The sequence below is a fragment of the Epargyreus clarus genome, unplaced genomic scaffold (assembly GCF_041222505.1).
Source record: "Epargyreus clarus isolate Ecla_fem2 unplaced genomic scaffold, WU_Ecla_fem_2.2 ptg000014l, whole genome shotgun sequence".
Classification (NCBI taxonomy): domain Eukaryota; kingdom Metazoa; phylum Arthropoda; class Insecta; order Lepidoptera; family Hesperiidae; genus Epargyreus; species Epargyreus clarus.
In genome coordinates, this window is record NW_027332222.1 from 14,581,489 (window position 1) to 14,600,508 (window position 19,020).

The 19,020-nt window shown below is 34.9% G+C and overlaps 1 protein-coding gene across 2 annotated transcripts in view; it reads left to right on the plus strand.

Annotated features, from left to right (window-relative positions):
• Positions 1 to 14,396, plus strand: part of LOC140746961 (protein obstructor-E) — a 63,830-nt gene extending 49,434 nt beyond the window's left edge. The window contains exons 3-6 of one of the 2 annotated variants that reach the window (XM_073079158.1): positions 1,830 to 2,069; positions 4,546 to 4,734; positions 12,302 to 12,519; positions 14,232 to 14,396. In XM_073079158.1, coding sequence (XP_072935259.1) covers positions 1,830 to 2,069; positions 4,546 to 4,734; positions 12,302 to 12,519; positions 14,232 to 14,303 — 719 coding nt within the window. In that variant the 3' untranslated portion in view covers positions 14,304 to 14,396. The remainder of the gene's footprint in view (positions 1 to 1,829; positions 2,070 to 4,545; positions 4,735 to 12,301; positions 12,520 to 14,231) is intronic. The other variant, XM_073079159.1, reaches the window with a different exon arrangement.
• Positions 14,397 to 19,020: the final 4,624 nt, after the last annotated feature.

A 19,020-nucleotide genomic window follows, 5' to 3' on the forward strand; every position in this document is an offset into this window, starting at 1 on the left:
CACTATAGTTCTGATACAATCCGCTAGGGGCGCTGATTGGAAATTGTGTGGGCAAATACCAGATGGTAAGAAGCTGCTGCCACCCATAGACATTTGTAATCAACCTCAGATAAAATAAGAGGTCTGAGGTCAGCCACAGAAATGGTGCTACCCCTGAGGTTTAAGTTTGAATGCCTCCCATGAGTTGATATTTCTCGGAAAACGGATGTTTGGGTTATTTAATGGATATGGATTTATCAAATATGAATCTATTTTCAAAGTAACAGCTTAACGGCCGTTGTTAATATTCAATCTATCAATTGTTTGTCTAAAAATAATCGAAATTTGTCAATTTTAAGGATGCAAATAGTCTTTCGATGTTTGGTAGGCAATAAGTATTTTTTGAAGGTCGTATTTTCTGAGAAATTGAGATTATGAAAAATAATGTAACCGAAAAGATAATTTCAAACCGTTAAATATTATAAAGGTCGTTTCTTTGATAAATGATTTCGGTGGAGTAATTTTTCGTATACAGAAAAACGTGTTGTGATTATGTATCTTTTTCCTTTGTAATAAGAGTGCCAGGTGATTGCAATAAATTTGGATGACTCGGGAACTTCCCGAGTCCCTAGTCTTTTTGGGAAATTGCGGAAAAGGACGTACGGTGACAGAACACAAGACTGATGGTTTAATTTGAGCTTTTTATTCTAATGGCCGGTTAGTCTTTTGTTTTGTTTGAAGAAAAATGAACTTGTAAATGTCTACAAAATTTGATGCTTGACAATAACGTATTGCTCTCGTCCTAAGTTTGATTCCCGATGGGGGGAAATGTTTGCTTGGGCGTCTGATCGATCGATCTTCTAACTTATTCTAGGTATTTTTAACGCAAAAAAAAAACTTTAACTTTTATACTACGGTATACAAAGGAATGAGCATACACGTGTATCTAAAAGTAATCCGGCCAAGTTACCTTTTTATGATCTCCATTATATTATATATGCCACACATTCTGTTTTCTTTATTATTTCAGTATATAAGGGATATTTTATCCTCAAAGATAAAAAGTAACCTATATTACTTTACCTTTGAACGCCCTATAAAAATACTGTGAAAATAAGATTAAGCTGCTTTCAAGATTAACTTGCTCACACAGAAATAGTAATACTTCTAATATTATTTTGGGCAAAGAAGTTCCAAACTTATTAAACATAAACCTTATGAACATTGTAACAGAATCCACTCGGAGTCCCTTTTAGAGGATGCTGAAATACTTAAGTTAATTTATTTTAGCTAATGTCTGAAATATTAATATTGTAATCACTGAAGCCATAATCGCATTGGCAATAAAGCCATTTTGGAATTTAAAAAACTTAGGAAAATAACTATTCAGCTGTCGAATCAACACATTTTTAGGGTTTCGTAACGAAAGGGTAAAAACGGAATCCTATTACTAAGACTTCGCTATCTGTCCGTATATAGGGCCTCGATCTCTGGAACCGTAATAAATAGACACTTCATTTTTTTATAACAACAAATACTAAAAATAAAATAAAGTTGAATATTAAAAGGGGTCTCCATACAACAAATCGGTATTTTTCGCCATTTATCGATCTAACTATTAAATTGTACTAGAAAGATAGTTGAATTTTTTACAATCCGTTTACTACTACAACTGTTATTATAATAATTACAAGTAGGAACAATAAAAAACATTTTAATAAGGTTTTTTTATTAAAAAAAAAGTAAAATATAATAAACATTTGGTGGTACGGAACCCTGAAATATGATTGACAAATAACTTAGTATACTTTAGTTACTTATTTTTTAAAATATATTTTCTTCTATTCCAGCAGTATTGGCGAGTGCGGCGCTAGTATCCTGTGCTCAAGTTGAGGAGCCTTGCAAGACGAAGTCACGTGTGGTGGCTGATGACAAATATTGTGACAAATACTGGGAGTGTGACAACGGGCAGTCAGTGCAGTACGACTGCCCGAACGGCCTGGTGTTCGCTGGGAAGCATAGGGGCGTGACTGAGGGGTGCGACTACCCTTGGAGGTCTAACTACTGTGAATACCCCAAGGTTCAAATAAGTAAGTACTTTAAAAATAACTTTTAAATTAGTTATAGTATTTTAGTGTTAATTTTGTCTTATAGGTAGATTGGGTTCAAGTTCCCAAGTAAGCCTTTCAGATTGGGTGAAGTTATTATGTTGGTCGCCTTCCTACTGTCTGGCTTTAGGTCTAAAGTTCGAATTCTGTTCTGACCTATACAAATAAATTTAATACAATAAATAGATGCAGCCATCGAACCTTTATGAAATCTATTTTTATATTAATAAATAATATTCACTTGCTTTTACTATTCACTAAACTAAAATACTATGAGGAAACCTACAAGCTTTCCTTTATGCGAAAACTTCTTCGTCCATTTCTTAAAATAAAGTAAGTATATAAATTATACAAAACATAGCCAGTATAGCAAATCCTTTTTATTTTGAAAGGTAACTTAAGCCCAGTAGTGGGATAGTAAAAATCGGTAACCTTTTGAAATGAAAGCAGTTTGTAATTTATTACCGAAGTAAGATTAGTTCTGTAGTTGTGTAATAGCAAAAACACATTCGACCCAGTTTCGAACATATACATAAATCTGCAGTGAAAAAACAGTAATGTATACTCTCCAAGATTAAAATTTGGCCTCGATCGAGTAAAATACTAATTACACCTACATATAAACGAGTTGCTTATTAAATTCTTTACAAATATTAAAATTATGTCTAATAAATGCGCGACATAATCTAATCGCACCTTTTTAGGGTTCCGTTTGCAAAGGATAAAAACGGAGCCCTATTACAAAGCTACCGCTAACGTGCCATCCGTCACATAATTTACATATCGGTTGCCGGTATAACAGTAACAACTAATTTACAAAATCTGCGAAATTAATGGGGGTACACAAAAAACGCGAATATTCGACGTTTTTCGCTTTATCTACCATGGCGGCTATATCCTTGCTATATCATACACAATACTAAAAATAACAAAAATGAAAAATTGGTACGAAACCCTCGACGTTCGACAGACTCGCACTTTACCAATTATTGAACGTCATTGTCATTATTAAAAGGCATTAATATACAAAATAATTCCAACCTGTCAATATTTTGTTTATGTTTAGATTACGAGCCCTGAACTTGATTTTGGCGCTAAAGGATAATACGCAATAAATATTTGAGTATACATTCATACGTAAAAAATAAAAAATAAAACTCAGTACGAAACCCTGAAGTTTCAAAGTGCGATTCGCACTTGGCGAATTATCAGAATGTCCTTGTCATTATTAAAAGGCATCAACATGCAAAATAATTCCAACCTGTCAATATTTTGTTTATCTATAGATTACGAGCCCTGAACTTGATTTTGGCGCTAAAGGATAATACGCAATAAATATTTTAAAATACACATTCATACGTAAAAAATAAAAAAATAAAACTCAGTACGAAACCCTGAAGTTTCAAAGTGCGACTCGCACCTGACGAGGTTTTTGAATGACCTCTTTATTAAAAGGCATTAACATGCAAAATAATTCCAACCTGTCAATATTTTGTTTATGTATCGATAACGAGCCCTGAACTTGATTTTGGCGCTAAAGGGTAATACGCAATAAATATTTGAGTACACATTCATACGTCGTACGAGCCACATATCAAGTGTCGACCTTCTCAATGTAGGGCACTAGCCAATCTAGTTCTGTGCTGACTTTGATTTTGAACTGAAATTACAACTGCGTCTCTTGTTTGTATACAATCTTGTCTGCCCACGCCTTGTCGCTTGATTTTTAAGTGTAGTGTCAGTAACATATTTTACACACATATTCAGATAACCAAAGTAAAACTACATCAAACTATATACATATTACTAGTCGTAAATGGATAGGATTAAAGAAATACATTTTTTTAAACTATTCGTTACTGTTTTTTTTTTTAACAAGTGGTCCGTCTGTTCCATCATCGGAATTTCTACAAGGACTTTTGAGAACAATCGGCTGTTTTGTAGCGTGATTGCCAACTTACGAATGTTATTAATAATCAACCTAGCCAATGTTTTGCCCGTTAAAGGTCGAAACTTCTGACTACAAGAAATTGTATAATTCCAATATTTGGTAGGCGAAAATTAGATTTATAGAGGACGTTAGTCATCAACCACTACTCGTATGTTGTGGTTTGATGGATGCTTCTAACTTAGTCGTCAAGAGCAGAAAAAAGTATAGGCGTCCATTTTTGTCACTTCAACTCTAATTGCAAATTTGACGACCTGCGTTGCAATACTATCACCATACCGGTGGAACGCCCAAAGGGTTCCGGGATTCGATCCCCGGCCAGACCGATATCTTTTCTTGGTCCGGGTGGATATAGTTTTTGTGTGTGTTCATGGCAACCACGACACAGGAAATCCTATCGTGGGGATGTGAGTGTAGAAAGCGTTTTAATTAATTTTTGATTGGTAGTGACTTGCCATCAGGTAACCTGCACGTTTACCCACTTCAATGTCTGATAATCTTTCCCACCAGACCCACCAATCGGCACGGAGCATTGCGACTGGCTGTACGGCATCTTCGGGCACGAGACCTCCTGCACCAGGTACTGGACCTGCTGGAACGGGACCGCGACGGAGCAGCTCTGCATCGGAGGCCTGCTCTACAACGAGAACGCCCACTCTTGCGACTGGCCCGAAAATGTTGATGGGTGTCAGAAGCATCGTAAGTGTTTCATAAATTTTATTTAATTTAAACTTTATTCTTATTACTTCGAAAAATGATGTTCTGTATTCGACCGTATAATGGTAGGTTTGTGAGTTTGTAAATTTGTATGTCCACAATTTACTCTACTTTTCATCTACTGCTGGATACATACTGTAAAATTACTTCAGAAAATATTATCTTTTAAGGCAAAACGTATATACTATACTTAAATTCTAGTTAATACTAAACTAAGTATAACTATACTTTAGTGTTAACGAAAATAATAACTAGAAATACCATTAATGCAATAATAGAAGTGGGAACTAAACACATTGTCAACTAATTTTAATTTCATAATGAACTATTTGTTAATCCATGGATATCTGTAATTACAGAACTGATTATCTTTAAAACCCTTTATATTAGGGTCATATTAAAATGTCCTTCATTAAACCGGGAAAATGGTTCTCCACTTATCCAGTTGTTTTTAAAACAGAAGCGTTTTAAAAACAGCGTTAGATTTAGCTATTTCTTAAACCTCAAATCTAAAAATCAAATTAGAACTGTTTTGTGGATACAGATGTCGACTCAACAAATAGTGTAATTTATTTCAAGGTTTCATTTAGTTGTAAAGAAAATATTTTTTTCTGACAATAACAGCTTTTGTTTGTGAAGTCGGTTTAGAGAAAGCTCTCTATCATGAGGGTTCTTGAGTGGCGAACTTTGGCGCGCGGCCAGCATAATAATATGAACTAACGTCCAAGTTCTGAGGAATATTCGCGAAATGTACAACAAAATTTTAAGGAATTTTTGTATTTTTTTTTGCAAAAAAAGGCCTTTGAAGTGTGGAGACAGTTCGTGAGAAAGACACCTTTATGCTTATTTTATAACTTTGGCTACTAACCAACTTACAAGAATTAAGTGGATTAGTAGTTAGATAATGATTTACTTTTAATTAAAGGAGTGGTAATTTAGTAGCACGCTAAACTTCAGCTGATTAACTCTCTAAAAATTTCATAAAAGTATTTGTATTGGCATTCGACCAACCTGGTGGACTAGGGCCTAGAACGTTTCCCATAGCCGTAGAAAGAACGAAGGGTAGGCTATGAGAATCCAAAACCGCCTCCCCTTCTCTGATTCTCCTCGAAGGAAAAGCATATATTGTGCTTTGCAAATTTTAAATTACAAAGTCAAAAATAAAAGTAGTTTAATCGCCCCCAAGTAGTACCCTTTGCCTTATCTTTGCCAATATAATCCAATATTATCTTTGCCAATCCAAAAAAAACATTATTTGGAATAATAAGATCAGGTCGTATAAAGTAAAAAACTTCTAACAATGTGTAATTAGGAACTTGGCATCTAGTCGCAAACATTGTAATAAATCTATCTAGTTCTAGTTCTTATAGCCTTGGTTTTTTTTTTATCTTATAACGTTATTTGTATGCAAGATACATATTACTTTTATGCGTAATAGTGATAGCCTTGTGGTTGAAAGTCAGACTCAATCGAGGGGTCCGAGGTTCGAATCCCAGGCACGCACCTGATTTATCAAAGTTATGTGTTAAACGGTAAAGGAAAACATCGTGAAAACATGCATACCTGAGAAATCTTAAAAAGACAGTCTTCAAAATTATGTGAAGTCCACCAGTACGCACTTGGCCAGCGCGGTGGACTATGGCCTATCCTTCTCATTCTGAGAGGAGACCCGTGCCTAACAGTGGAAGAGTATTGGGTTGATGATGATGAAGCTTTTTTCGGCTCGTACAAATGAGCAAGTTACATCAATTACTTAACTCTTCACTCGTATACTTGTTTACTCACAACTACTATCTCTTAAAAGAACCTTACATCTCGGACACAGAGCGTGACCGGTGACCCAGTAGCAAGGTTGCGACCCAACCCTGGCCGATATGTGATTGGGCATTGGCAAACAGGATCTACTTACTAATGGGTAGAGCTGATGGATTAGTGGTTTTAAATTTGCCTTGCAATATAAAGTCGAGGTTCGAATCGAATTATTTTCGAAGTCATGTGCGTTTTAGAAATTCGTAATGAATTAAATTTACGGTAAAGGAAAACATCTTGATGAGACATCTATTTCTACCTAACACACCTGTTTCTAACAGTGTTAAGCGCTGCTGCGTTCTGGTCTGAAGGGTGTGATAAGGGAGACATACTTTTCCTAGGCGTTCCAGCTTATTCCTGAGAGTTAGTGGCGCATCTGTGGTTAGACCGGCCACGGGTCGTAGGAATCTAATCCTATCTGGGGTTAATTACATTTATCCATGAGTGGCCACTTACCATCAGGTGGGCAGAATGCTCGTCTGGCTATTCCTATCTATACACCTATACATATAAATAAAATTGGAGTGTCTGTTTTTAATATTAAAATAACCGCTTTATACTACATGCATACCGTATGTATATTCACGGTACATACTCGATAATAACATTTTTTGTCTATCTGTCTGTCTGTTTGTTCCGGCTAATCTCAAAATGGCTGGACCGATTTTGACGGGATTTTTATTGGCAGGTAGCTGATGTAATAAGGAGTAACTTAGGCTACTTATATTTTATGTAATGTATATTGTTAGATTTCTTTTTAACGTGGGTGAAACCGCGGGAACAGCACAGCTAGTATTACATAAAAAAGCAACCCGATTCAAAGTAAAAGTATTACGGAGAAAACCAAATGAATTTCTAATACCCCATTCCTAACATTTGGGGCATTGCAGGCAAGCTTCATATAACCTTTGGCCCGCTGTAGAAATACGATCAGTTGCGTCACGACTCCATTACTCTAATGGTCTTCCTTGTAGAATTAGGAAGCTCGCACACGAGGCGTAAGGCGACTGATGACGTTGGCTTTTCTTTGCTACCAGTACCCTTACAATGAGTTTTCAAAACATCCCACAATTTTACGTTACGTTTATCAATCCATTATTCTGTTCCGTTTGCTTCAGTAGACTGAGTAAACGTAACAATAAGTAAGTGCTCGAGTCTTTTTGCCTGCCTCACATGTTCGCAAAAAAGAGAGACAAAACATAAAGCGCCATTTTGTCAATTTAGACATTTAATGTTACGTTGCTGACACTATAGTTCTGATACAATCCGCTAGGGGCGCTGATTGGAAATTGTATGGGCAAATACGTAAACAAATACCAAAACAGTCATATTTGTCAAAACGTAAAAACTCATGGGTACAGTTGTCAACTGCATAAAATACGTGATTTATTGCTAAAGTATGCTTACATACTTCGTTTATAGGTCGTCACCGGTCATCACCTATTTTTTTTTTACGAGGGGGAAACCTTCAAAAGGTACCCAGTGTCGTGGGAGCTACACGGGGTTATGTGGGATTTTTACGGCACTAAAACCCCCCCGGTGGCCATCCTCACCGCTGCGAAGAGGAATCCGGGATCTCCAACGGAATGCAACCGGAGTCCTCTGAACGTGTTGTCCCATCAGGCTCCGCCCAGATGAGCCTAGGCGCTCACCACACCGTCTGGTGTTTACGACGGTATGCGACCACACATACCGCCGTCCTTCCCGGGGTCGCTTGCTGGACGGTTCGAGCTCCCACGCTTGCCGCCCGCAACCCCGGAAGCCTCCTTTTAGTCGCCTCCTACGACAGGCAGGGGATACCGTAGCCCTATTCTGATCCCGGTACTACAGGGACACACCTATTTTTGCCTAATAGCAGTATTCACTATTCAGTAATCCTGAGTTCTGATTTTAAAAGATACATACATCCAGGCGTTCTAACTTTATCCTCACTATTCTAGAAAATGGTACACAGGCTTTTGTGCCCCATTTTTCATGTATTAGAATATCACAATTTTGCTTTAAGTCTTGTTTGTCTCGTGATAGAAGATTACAAGCGAAATTACCTACACGCAGTTATCGAAAGCATTTTATTCGCACTGACAGTATATACATATTCGCAGTACGATACACTAACGGCCTAAACCTGTCTTGAGTATTTTATAGTCTCGTCATAAAATTTGATACGATTATCGTAAGACAATCGTCGATAGATAGCATTACATCGATGCGATGTGTAGTCTTACGTGTGTAAACGCCTTATGTCATAGCTACATGTCTACACATCGTTATTACTAATTTTCATAATAGAGCCACTGAATGGACGTTTCACCAATCTGTCATGCAGCTTTCACCCTAATTGCCGATCAATAAAGCGGATAATACCGTAATACCCTCTTAGACGGGTTTATGTAACAGTTAACCATCGTTTTTAGGGTTCCGTACCCAAAGGGTAAAAACGGGACCACAGAAACCACTGTCTGTCTGTCCGTCTGTCACGGGGCTCTATCTCGTGAACCGCAAAGGATAGAAACTTGAAATTTTCACAGAATATGGCCGCCGAAATTTCACAGAATAATGGTGGCCGCTATAACAACAAATACTAAAAAGTCTTGTAAATACAGGGGGTCGCAATACAAGAAACCGCAAGAAATCGCTTTGTCTATTTAACCGTAATATGCAGACTGATTAATTTTTCACAATGATTTTATTTCTATGGTACCTATGAAATCAATTCTAAAAATAAATAAAAATTCGGTGGTACGGATCCCTCCGTGTGCGAGTTCGACTCGCACTTGGCCAATTTTTTGAGTAATTACTATCATCGTTAGGTGAAATCGGTTAATGAAACCAGTTAGTTAAAGTAATACTATAGTCATTAGTTAAACTTTCGATTAGACTCGATTTATTGAGTTTTGTTTTAAAAATTGCGCACAATTTATTTTCGATGTGCGTTTCCGACTTTATAATTAGTATGGTATTTAACTATTATGCAAGTAATGCTTTAAGGCTTATTACCTTGCTGTTACCAACGTCTTCTATCCCTAATTTGATACAATCCTTAAATTATGAATGAATAAATTCCTACTTCTGGAATTCTTCTCAGAGGAGAAACAAGGAAATTCTTCCTTTCTTCCTTCCTTCCTCTTCTTCATGATAAAATCTTGTACATATTATCTTGTACATATATAACATGAGAGAAAATATAATATCTCATGTTTTTCTGCATCGTTAAAAATATAATTTCTAAAGCACAGGACATTGAAAATCCTATATATTTTTTGAATTCCAACTTGAACTAAATTAGCAGAAGACAAATATTGCCTGTTTGCTACTTCCTATTTTAAAAAAAGCTATATAAATAAAAATGAACGTTTATCTGTATGTCCTATACATAATCGCAAACTATGATAAAAACATTTGATAATGTGATGATTTTAGCAAAGTTGTTGTGCATGAGCCCACGAAGGTTTCTGAGTTGGTACGACCAATTTTCGACAGATGGCGCCACTGTCATTCCAAATTTTCAGTTATATGTACCTATATCATGTTATTTTTTTAAAACCGCGTTCACTCCTAGTATATTTATATTACTTATACGAATTTTCCGGCCACTTACTATTAATCTCAATCTAACATTTTACTTAACGTATATCCTCCTAAATCCTAGTTATCTAGAACGGACAAGCACTTAACCACGTTTAATCATATCTATCGTTTAATCCTCGTCGTGATCAAATGCGTTAACCACGATCAATGATAGATCGTGATCACCGGCTGACAAATCTCACGCTGATCAATATTTTAACAATCACGATAACAAAACAGTTTAATATTAAATAGCTATATTAATCTATTTGCCGTGTGATTATTTTACAAGAAACACGTAGTGGGCATACTAATTGTCAACATCAAGCTTCCCACTACGGCATTTAAGGCTTTAATGCTGTAATGTACCTAAATGTACTTTTGAAATTGATATAATTAGAACGCACTAAATGCGTTTCGTTTAAAGATTTGGTTACTTTGCAAAAACGGATATTCGTTTGACAAAGGTTTGCCGAAGAACAGACCGACTTGGCATCCGACCTTAAATAGAAAGCTTAAAATGATCTAAATCTAAATAACTCAAAGGTGACTGACTGACGTAGTGATCTATCAACGCACAGGCCAAACCACTGGACGGATCGGGCTGAAATTTGGCATGCAGGTAGATGTTATGATGTAGGCATCCACTAAGAAAGGATTTTGTTAGTTAATAATATTACTTCGTAGTTAATAATATTACCTCGTAACTCGAGCGAAGCCGCGGGCAAAAGCTCGTTAAAAATATAATTAAAAACTGTTTTACAATTAGAATTAGAGTTTCATCGTATCATAATATCGTCATTATAATATATTTAATATTACTTAAATGACGATGAATACGTCGAAAACTTTCTGATGAAATTAAAATTCGCCAAAACTGTCATGATCAACTAACAGAATAGAACTACAATTACACTTCATCCATTATGTATTTCTTATTATTTTTTAACCATTCTATAAATAATTCGCTGCAAAAAGTGCAACTTTTCTTACGACTACGATTATTTATAAAAAAATATCTATACAAGCGCAGAAAAAAGCACAAATCATGCCTTTGAATATAATGCCTTTGAATATAATTCCGACTATCATATCACAGTACCCTTGCACCAGGGTACCTTCACGGTTCTATGCTCTCCCTTGACTTTGATAAGCTGGTGTCCAGTTTCCCACGATCACACCTGACCTTCGCAGAGATCTGACTCACGATTAGATGCAAATGTTATCGAATGTACTAAATAACAATTAAGCATGTATTTGTGGTATATTGTTCGATTGTTTTGGTGATATCGCGCGAATATCGTGAGAATCTGAACTGTACCTACGTTCAAGTTACAAATCTTTGCCGAATAATTTGGAACAAGTGTCTGGCTATTCGACAAAGATTGCGAAATGAGATACAATCGAACTCAGACTTTTATTTACAACTACCTGACCCGGCAAAGGTTGTGTTGCCTTATAAATAAAAAGATGTTAAGGATGAAAAACCCTTATCACTTAGGGGTATTCAAAATAGATAGTAGCCGATTCTCAGACCTACTGAATATGAATATAAAATTTGGTGAAAAACGGTAAAGCCGTTTCGGTGGAGTACTGTAACTAACATTGTAACACGGGAATTTTATATATAAGATTATTCAATTGTAAAACGAAATACAATCCTTACAAAGCTATCGTTCAACCTTGTTGAAATAAATTTGAGATCAATTGTATTTTGAGATAGAGTTAATTGTAAGCAAACAAAAAATAGTCATTCAAAGACAAAACAATTACTGCTACGAAGTTTGTAGTACGAACATCAACAATACTTGGTGAGCTAGAGGCGCATGGTAGTGCGCTAGGCCAAGTTCCGGCCTAACACACTCAGTGTGTAAATTACAAGCAACGTTTCAGCGTTTCCCCTATCATCATTATCGTTAAGTTCCATATAAAGGTATTATCAGATATGATTATAAATTTACTAACGTTTTACTTACATTATGTAGATAGTTTCTGAATTTGTTCTTTGAATATGACAAACGTTCGATCTTTGTAATTTCATGATGAAGTTACTTACATTACGTAGATAATATCTTAAGTTGTTTTTTAAATATGACAAACGTTCTAATTTTGTAACAGCCATATTTCATGATGACATGTACTCCTAACTTAACCCTTAACTTACACCTTCCAGCCCTCTGCAACGAGGACGCCAACGGCAACGTACCCCTCGGCAAGTCCTGCAACCGGTACTGGCAGTGCCAGGGCGGATACCCTCGTCTGCAGCGGTGCCCTGCGATGTTAGTGTTCGACAGACGGTCCCTGAGGTGTGTGGTACCCCCCACTGAAGACTGCGATGTACCGACTACCACCGCGCCGCCTCCGGAAGAAGATGCACAGGATTTGAGACCGGTAAGAGTTTATTTTGATTTGGGGAAATTATGATGTTAAAAATTAAAGCCAGTAATCGGACAAGTATACGCCTATAACAACATTTTAATGTGACAAGACAAAAAAACAGACATTCAAGTTCATAGTTTGAAATTACTTAAACGTTAAAGCATGTTCAATGTCCATCCGCTTAGATTCTTGATGGATCACTTTTATTGCTGGCATTTTCATTTTTGAAATAATTTTATCTAAAGTTGTTTTAGACAGACGAGAATATCTAATTAATAATCAGTATTGTCTCTGTGTCTCCATATCATATGTGGTACATGGAATCCTAGTGAAAGCGTAGAAAGTATCACACATCACCAGCATTTATGTAATAGAAGTAACAATTGAACAGCCAAACCACCATTTTATCTAATCTGTCCAATCAAACACGTTATTTCATAACGTAGCCCAATTCCAAACCACCAAACTGACCCGAAAATACGAAGTCTAATGTAGCATGTGGTTTCTAATTCGCGAGCCATTACCAACATCGAGCGAATGAATAGAGCCCCCAAATTTCATCTGCTGCTTGAATGTACGACCCTCTTTACCTTACAAATGAGATTTACCTGCTTCCAGCGTAACTAAAAAATTGAGACGATGCCTCAAAAAACATTGTGTTATAGCATAATTTGAAGTTTTCTGAGATTTTGTTAAAGTTCAAAGAGTTTTTGTAATTACAAATTATTATGTATGTGTTACCGACCCACAATGTCATTCTTTTCCTACCCTTAATATAATGTAACAACAATATAACCACTCGTTTAGAATTATTTTGTTCCAATATAGTTTGTATTATCATCGAATTAAATTATCGAAAAAAATTGAAACGCTTTAGTATTTTCTTATAGATGTTTAGTCTTTCTTTTTTGCTCCGTGTCCCAAGCTCAGCTATTGTAGATGACTAGTTGCTACTAGAAACATATTACTATCATCTGTCGATGAAACTTATTGAAATATTGAATTGAATTTTTAATTTAACTGATTTTTTTTAAAGTTGTTAGATTCTAACTTACTCCTTAACTCTTAACTTTACTTAAATAACAAGGTCTCAAACATTTTAGGAATAAATTGATGGGTAAGGAGTAGTAAACGAAATCAGGTAGGATTGAAGAAATTAAATATATCAAACTTATATAAGTTTAGAGAGTAAATAGATTAGAGAGCAATCCAAATCCATATACGATTCCAGGACAAGGATCTAAAAACAAACATATATTTATATTAAGAGGAAAAGTGACGAATATTAAAAATGTGACATAAAACGCCAACGAACCAATGAATTAAGCGCGAAAACTCTCGCCTGATTGAGGACTTGATGGCTCACTTTTATTGCTAAGCGAGGCTGAAAAATCCATTTTCCTTTTGAAGTGTAGTCGCTTGGTGGTCGCCAATTGCGAAATTATGAAGTTCTTTTTAAGTTAGAACATTTTCGCACTTAATTATTTCATTTTCGGATGCGATATTACACTTATTATTTTTTTTTTACTGTTACACCTACAGTCTTAGCTTCTTGTCTTTTGATCTAATTTTGTTAACTCTTTTTACTATTGTTTTTTACTTTTCACTCTTGTTTTTTTTCATATGTCTCTTACCCTACTTTACATTTTTTATAGATTTGGCGCAAAAAGCTCAAATTATAGATAGATAAATAAATATTATGACCTTCTCTTTTATAATTTCAGCAACAACAGAAGAGACCAGGAAACGAGTATTCAGAGCAACATCAAGGCCGTCAGCGACCAAGAGGCAATTAAGTTATCTATCATCAATATCAACAAAATCATCAATCATCATTATCACCAATCATAATTCATCAACAATCAGTTCTCATCAATATTCTTGCAAAACGCGAGAAAAAAATTAACACTACAAAATCATTAAAGTAATTGTATCATATTATTTTCAACTTTATCATTTCATCATAGTTTTAAATCAAATAATATTCTTACGGTAGGTACTTACATATTCTTTATATTTAAAATAAATTATTTTGTTCGTTGCAATATTACATTATACATATTTTAAACCATATATTTAACTAAATATATTTTATGCAATCATTTTAATTAAATAATACAACTTTATTATCATAAATTCAGGATTATATTAATTTTTATGTGTTGCCTTATCTTTTATTATTATATAATTTTATGGGGTGCTTTAGTATGAAATAATTTCAAAAACAAATATATTCAAAAGTTTGTATTTTTTTTATAATATTAATATTATTTTTAAATATATTTATTTTATATCAATTAATTTAATTTTCAAAGACTAACGGGCATTGTTTTATTATGAACTTATTTAATTGGTATGAAGTTATATATTTTTATTTTCTTTTATATTTCTTAGATTATTTTCTCCCACCACATGTCTATCCCAAAATCTTTGACGTCGTAATAATATAATGCTATTGCGCAGTTAAAAGAAAATCCTGTTCTTAGTTTTGAAACGTGTCTTACTCTGTTTATTTGATATAGCTCCAATGAATATCATGGAAAGAAATTATTATAAAGTAATAAAGTGCTAATCCAAATTCTAACCAAGATCATGCGAATGACATTCATAACATCATAGACATCATTTGGAACTCAATAGTTTCAACTACAGTTCATTTCAATACAAGTACTATACCTATTCAGAATACACAACAGTATTCGTTACAATACAAGTTGTCGAAGACTAGTACTACTAGTTTACTACTAGTAAACGTACTACTAGTAAACGCATTGTAATGTAGCAACTGTTTGTACATAAAACGACTATGCAATTTTCAACAACAACTTAACAATCGTAACACCCAAATATCATAAACTAATGAATTGCATATTTTATAAAGACTACGTGAACAGTGTTAGTCTGCGCAATTATGACAAAAATTGGCACAAAATAATTTGCGCAATTGTGTTATATTACTACAACGCCACTAATGTAGAGAAGTATTTAAACTTCATTGATTAACATTATTATAATTTAGTCATATCATTATCTAAGTGTATCAATAAGTGTATAAATTTCTTTCATCACGTTCATCAAAGAAATACTCAGTAAGGCTACTGGAGTCTCTTGTAAAGTATATTGGCTTAGTCAATAGTTTAGTTCGTAAGTCTATATTGTTTTAGTCTTAAGTGAATAAAATAAACTTTGTAATTGGTATTTTTACTTGATTTATGCCTTGGTGTTTGTTGTTACATTTAAAAGTGGTTGCAAATATAAATAAAGTCTAATTTTATTACAAAGATAGCGATAGAAAATCTCCTAATAATTTTCCTAATAGCCATCGTTCCTAAGAGCCCTAATAGTAAAATTATCGAAAAATTAGATCATTTTCCATTTCTAATAATAAACCCATATTATACCTTAGTATAACAATTTAAAACTCGCTACGAAATCATAATAAATAAAAACGTATATAATATAATACGAGTGGTATATCGTAAGGTATTAGGTAAATATTTTAATACTCAAACATTTTTCATAAATCTCTAGATCCATTCCTTAAATCCACGCAGACGAAATCCGGGGTATTTACTAGTTCATTAATTATAATCCAGTCTCAATGAGTCGCCCACAACAGCTAAAACAATGCGTCAAAGAAGAACGAGAACTGTCTTCCCTAACCTACCAATTTTCGTTTTGTTCCCAAGTCCATTAGCCCCACGGCTCGGGTGAACCAATTTCACTTCGGAGAACACCTCTAAGGCAATTAGATGGTAATCTGAGGCGGATAATTAGCCCCGATCTCCGACCTTACTTTATCAGAGGATCCGTAAGATGACGCTGAAGTTTGAACGTTTGACACACGAAGTTTGGGAGCCAAGTTCGGAAAAACATGCCAGGTTGTCAGTAAATAGTTACTGTACATTTTTTGACATTTTGAAAATAATAATTTTGGATATTAGGTACTTAAATAATATGGTAGCAAAGACAAGACAAGAAATGTAGCAATAATTATCATGACGAACTTTTTATTACAAAAATCTATTCATAAGCCCCAAAAATAGATAAAAAATATTATATGGTATAATTTTAGTTTATATCCAAATCGATCCTAAGGCTCCTTTGAACATTTATCGCTATTTACTCGTATTTTAAGATTTGGCCAACTACTGCATACTCGTAACTATACAGTAGTAGTATACTATAGAAAATAGGCTTACACAAAGCGCCCACTCTTAACAATTACTTAAACTACCCATGTCAAATGATTCGCACCCCCCTGCCACTATAATGCCGTATAATCGACAATCAAGGGTTCAACCCTCACGTAGGCATGAGAATGGCATTTCCGAATGTAACGGAATTCAAAAGGCTGGCCGTAAAGTTCTCTATACAGGTAAAGGTCTATTATTCGAAAAGACCCTTCGTTACGTACTTCAATTGTAATCAGGTGCTTACGCTAACATATACCTACCCTCGCTTTCCTATTGACATTTTCAAGGAGTTTAGATACTACGCTTTGTCCATAAACAGTAGCCGAGTAGTTAAAAACTCTGCCTTCATATTGGGGTTTTCCTTCTTACACACAGGCCTCACACTCCTAACGATATAGTGGACTGCATAATGTGAGAATGTAGAATTGTAAGTCATATGACAAAATCATCGTCAACAAATGAGTAGATAAAACCACCAACCTTGCCTTCCAAGTCTATCTGCAAACACGAATCATGGCAAGAGTGAAGCACACGGCGCTGTCACATGGCTTAAAGAAGTAATCACGGTCTGGTCTTCCTGAGGAGTCTTTGCACTTCACAGGTCACACGCGGTAAGACGGCTAGCACACGTGAAAAACAGGCACGAGACAACGACTGGTAGCAAGAAGTGATATTAAAAGACAACTCTGGTGGATTTTTTACATGTACCCACCTACTAGTTAATAAGAATTGAACAATACTTAAAAAAAATGTCTCGGGTATTGGTAGAACTTCAGTCCCATCTGGGGTTAATCATAGATATCCACGGGCTGCCAGTGACCATCTAGCACCACATGGATTGCTACTTATTTAAAAATATCTTATGTGGACCATATATAAAACGCGTGCAATAAATTAGATAGATTCAAGCAACTTTATTTATTCATAAGTTCAAAAGCAATTTAATTAAGTAATAACGAATTTATTATCGAAGTAAGCAAACAAAATATGTAATTGCAATATCAAATGAGATTCTCTCCTCCTCCGGGAATTCCTCTTCCGGGAATTCGATGGACGTCGAAACAAAATAAAATATCACGTTACGGAAGTGAGAGCGGCCATTATTAAAAGATCGAATGATCGAATGAGACGCCATTGCAGAGAATGAAAATATTTATTTGTTCTATTTTCGAATTCTTCGTTTTCTTTTTTATTGATACAAGTAGCAATGAGCGTGCAGTCCACGTGATAGTAAGTTGCTATTGCTTACGTAGTAACTATTTACTAATCTGAGCTATTGCAGTACATGGATAGTGGACACTTCTAATAAACCATAGCCAGACGTGTGTCTCTCTACCACATCCTTCAAACTAGAATTAGCCCTTAACACTGCTGCAGTTATCAGGCAGAATAAATACAGCGGAGTTCTACCACCATTAATATTTTCATAAAATACAGAAAAAGTCCTATTAATATTATAAAGGCAAAAGATTGTAAGTATGGATGTTTGTACCTTTTGATGGCAAAATCTATAAATTTGCATTGAACGTAATAATAATACCTACAGTTTAATATCAGAATAACATATATAAATATATATAACTCAAAGGTGACTGACTGGCATAGTGATCTATCAACGCACAGGCCAAACCACTGGACGGATCGGGCTGAAATTTGGCATGCAGGTAGATGTTATGACGTAGGCATCAGTAATTCTACCCCCAAGGGGATAAAATAAGGGATGAAAATATTACTTCGTAACGTGAGCGAAACCGCGAACAAAATCTCGTAGAGTATAAAGATACTCGTATTACGTGATTTGTCTATATTATATTTATGACCATGTTCTCCTTATATGTCGGTTATAAGAGTATCATTTACATGTTACATTTTTTTAAACGCGGGTGATACCCCGGGCACAGTTAGTAGATAATAATATTGAAAAGTGTTTAATTGGATGATATTATCTTGCAAAAAGTGATTAAAAGTGCAAGTGGAAAAGTGCCCGAATATAACAACAACGGTGTAAAAAATATAGGATTTATTTTTCATCTTATTACAAGGCACTTTATGAAACATGGGGCAAATTAAATTTGGGGCAATATCACATATGCGATGGAATTTCAAGATGAAAATTAAATGTTCTGTATAAATTAAGGCACTCGATGAAAAGAGAATTTCGCATTTTGACGTTATTGCAGTACCTACCAAGTCCCTGTTAATTAATTAAATAAATCGAATTACATGTGCCAATGCCGAATTTATTTTTGGGTTTAATCTTAACTCATATATCTGAGAGAATAATATAACAGGGCTATATTTCAATATCTTTGTATAA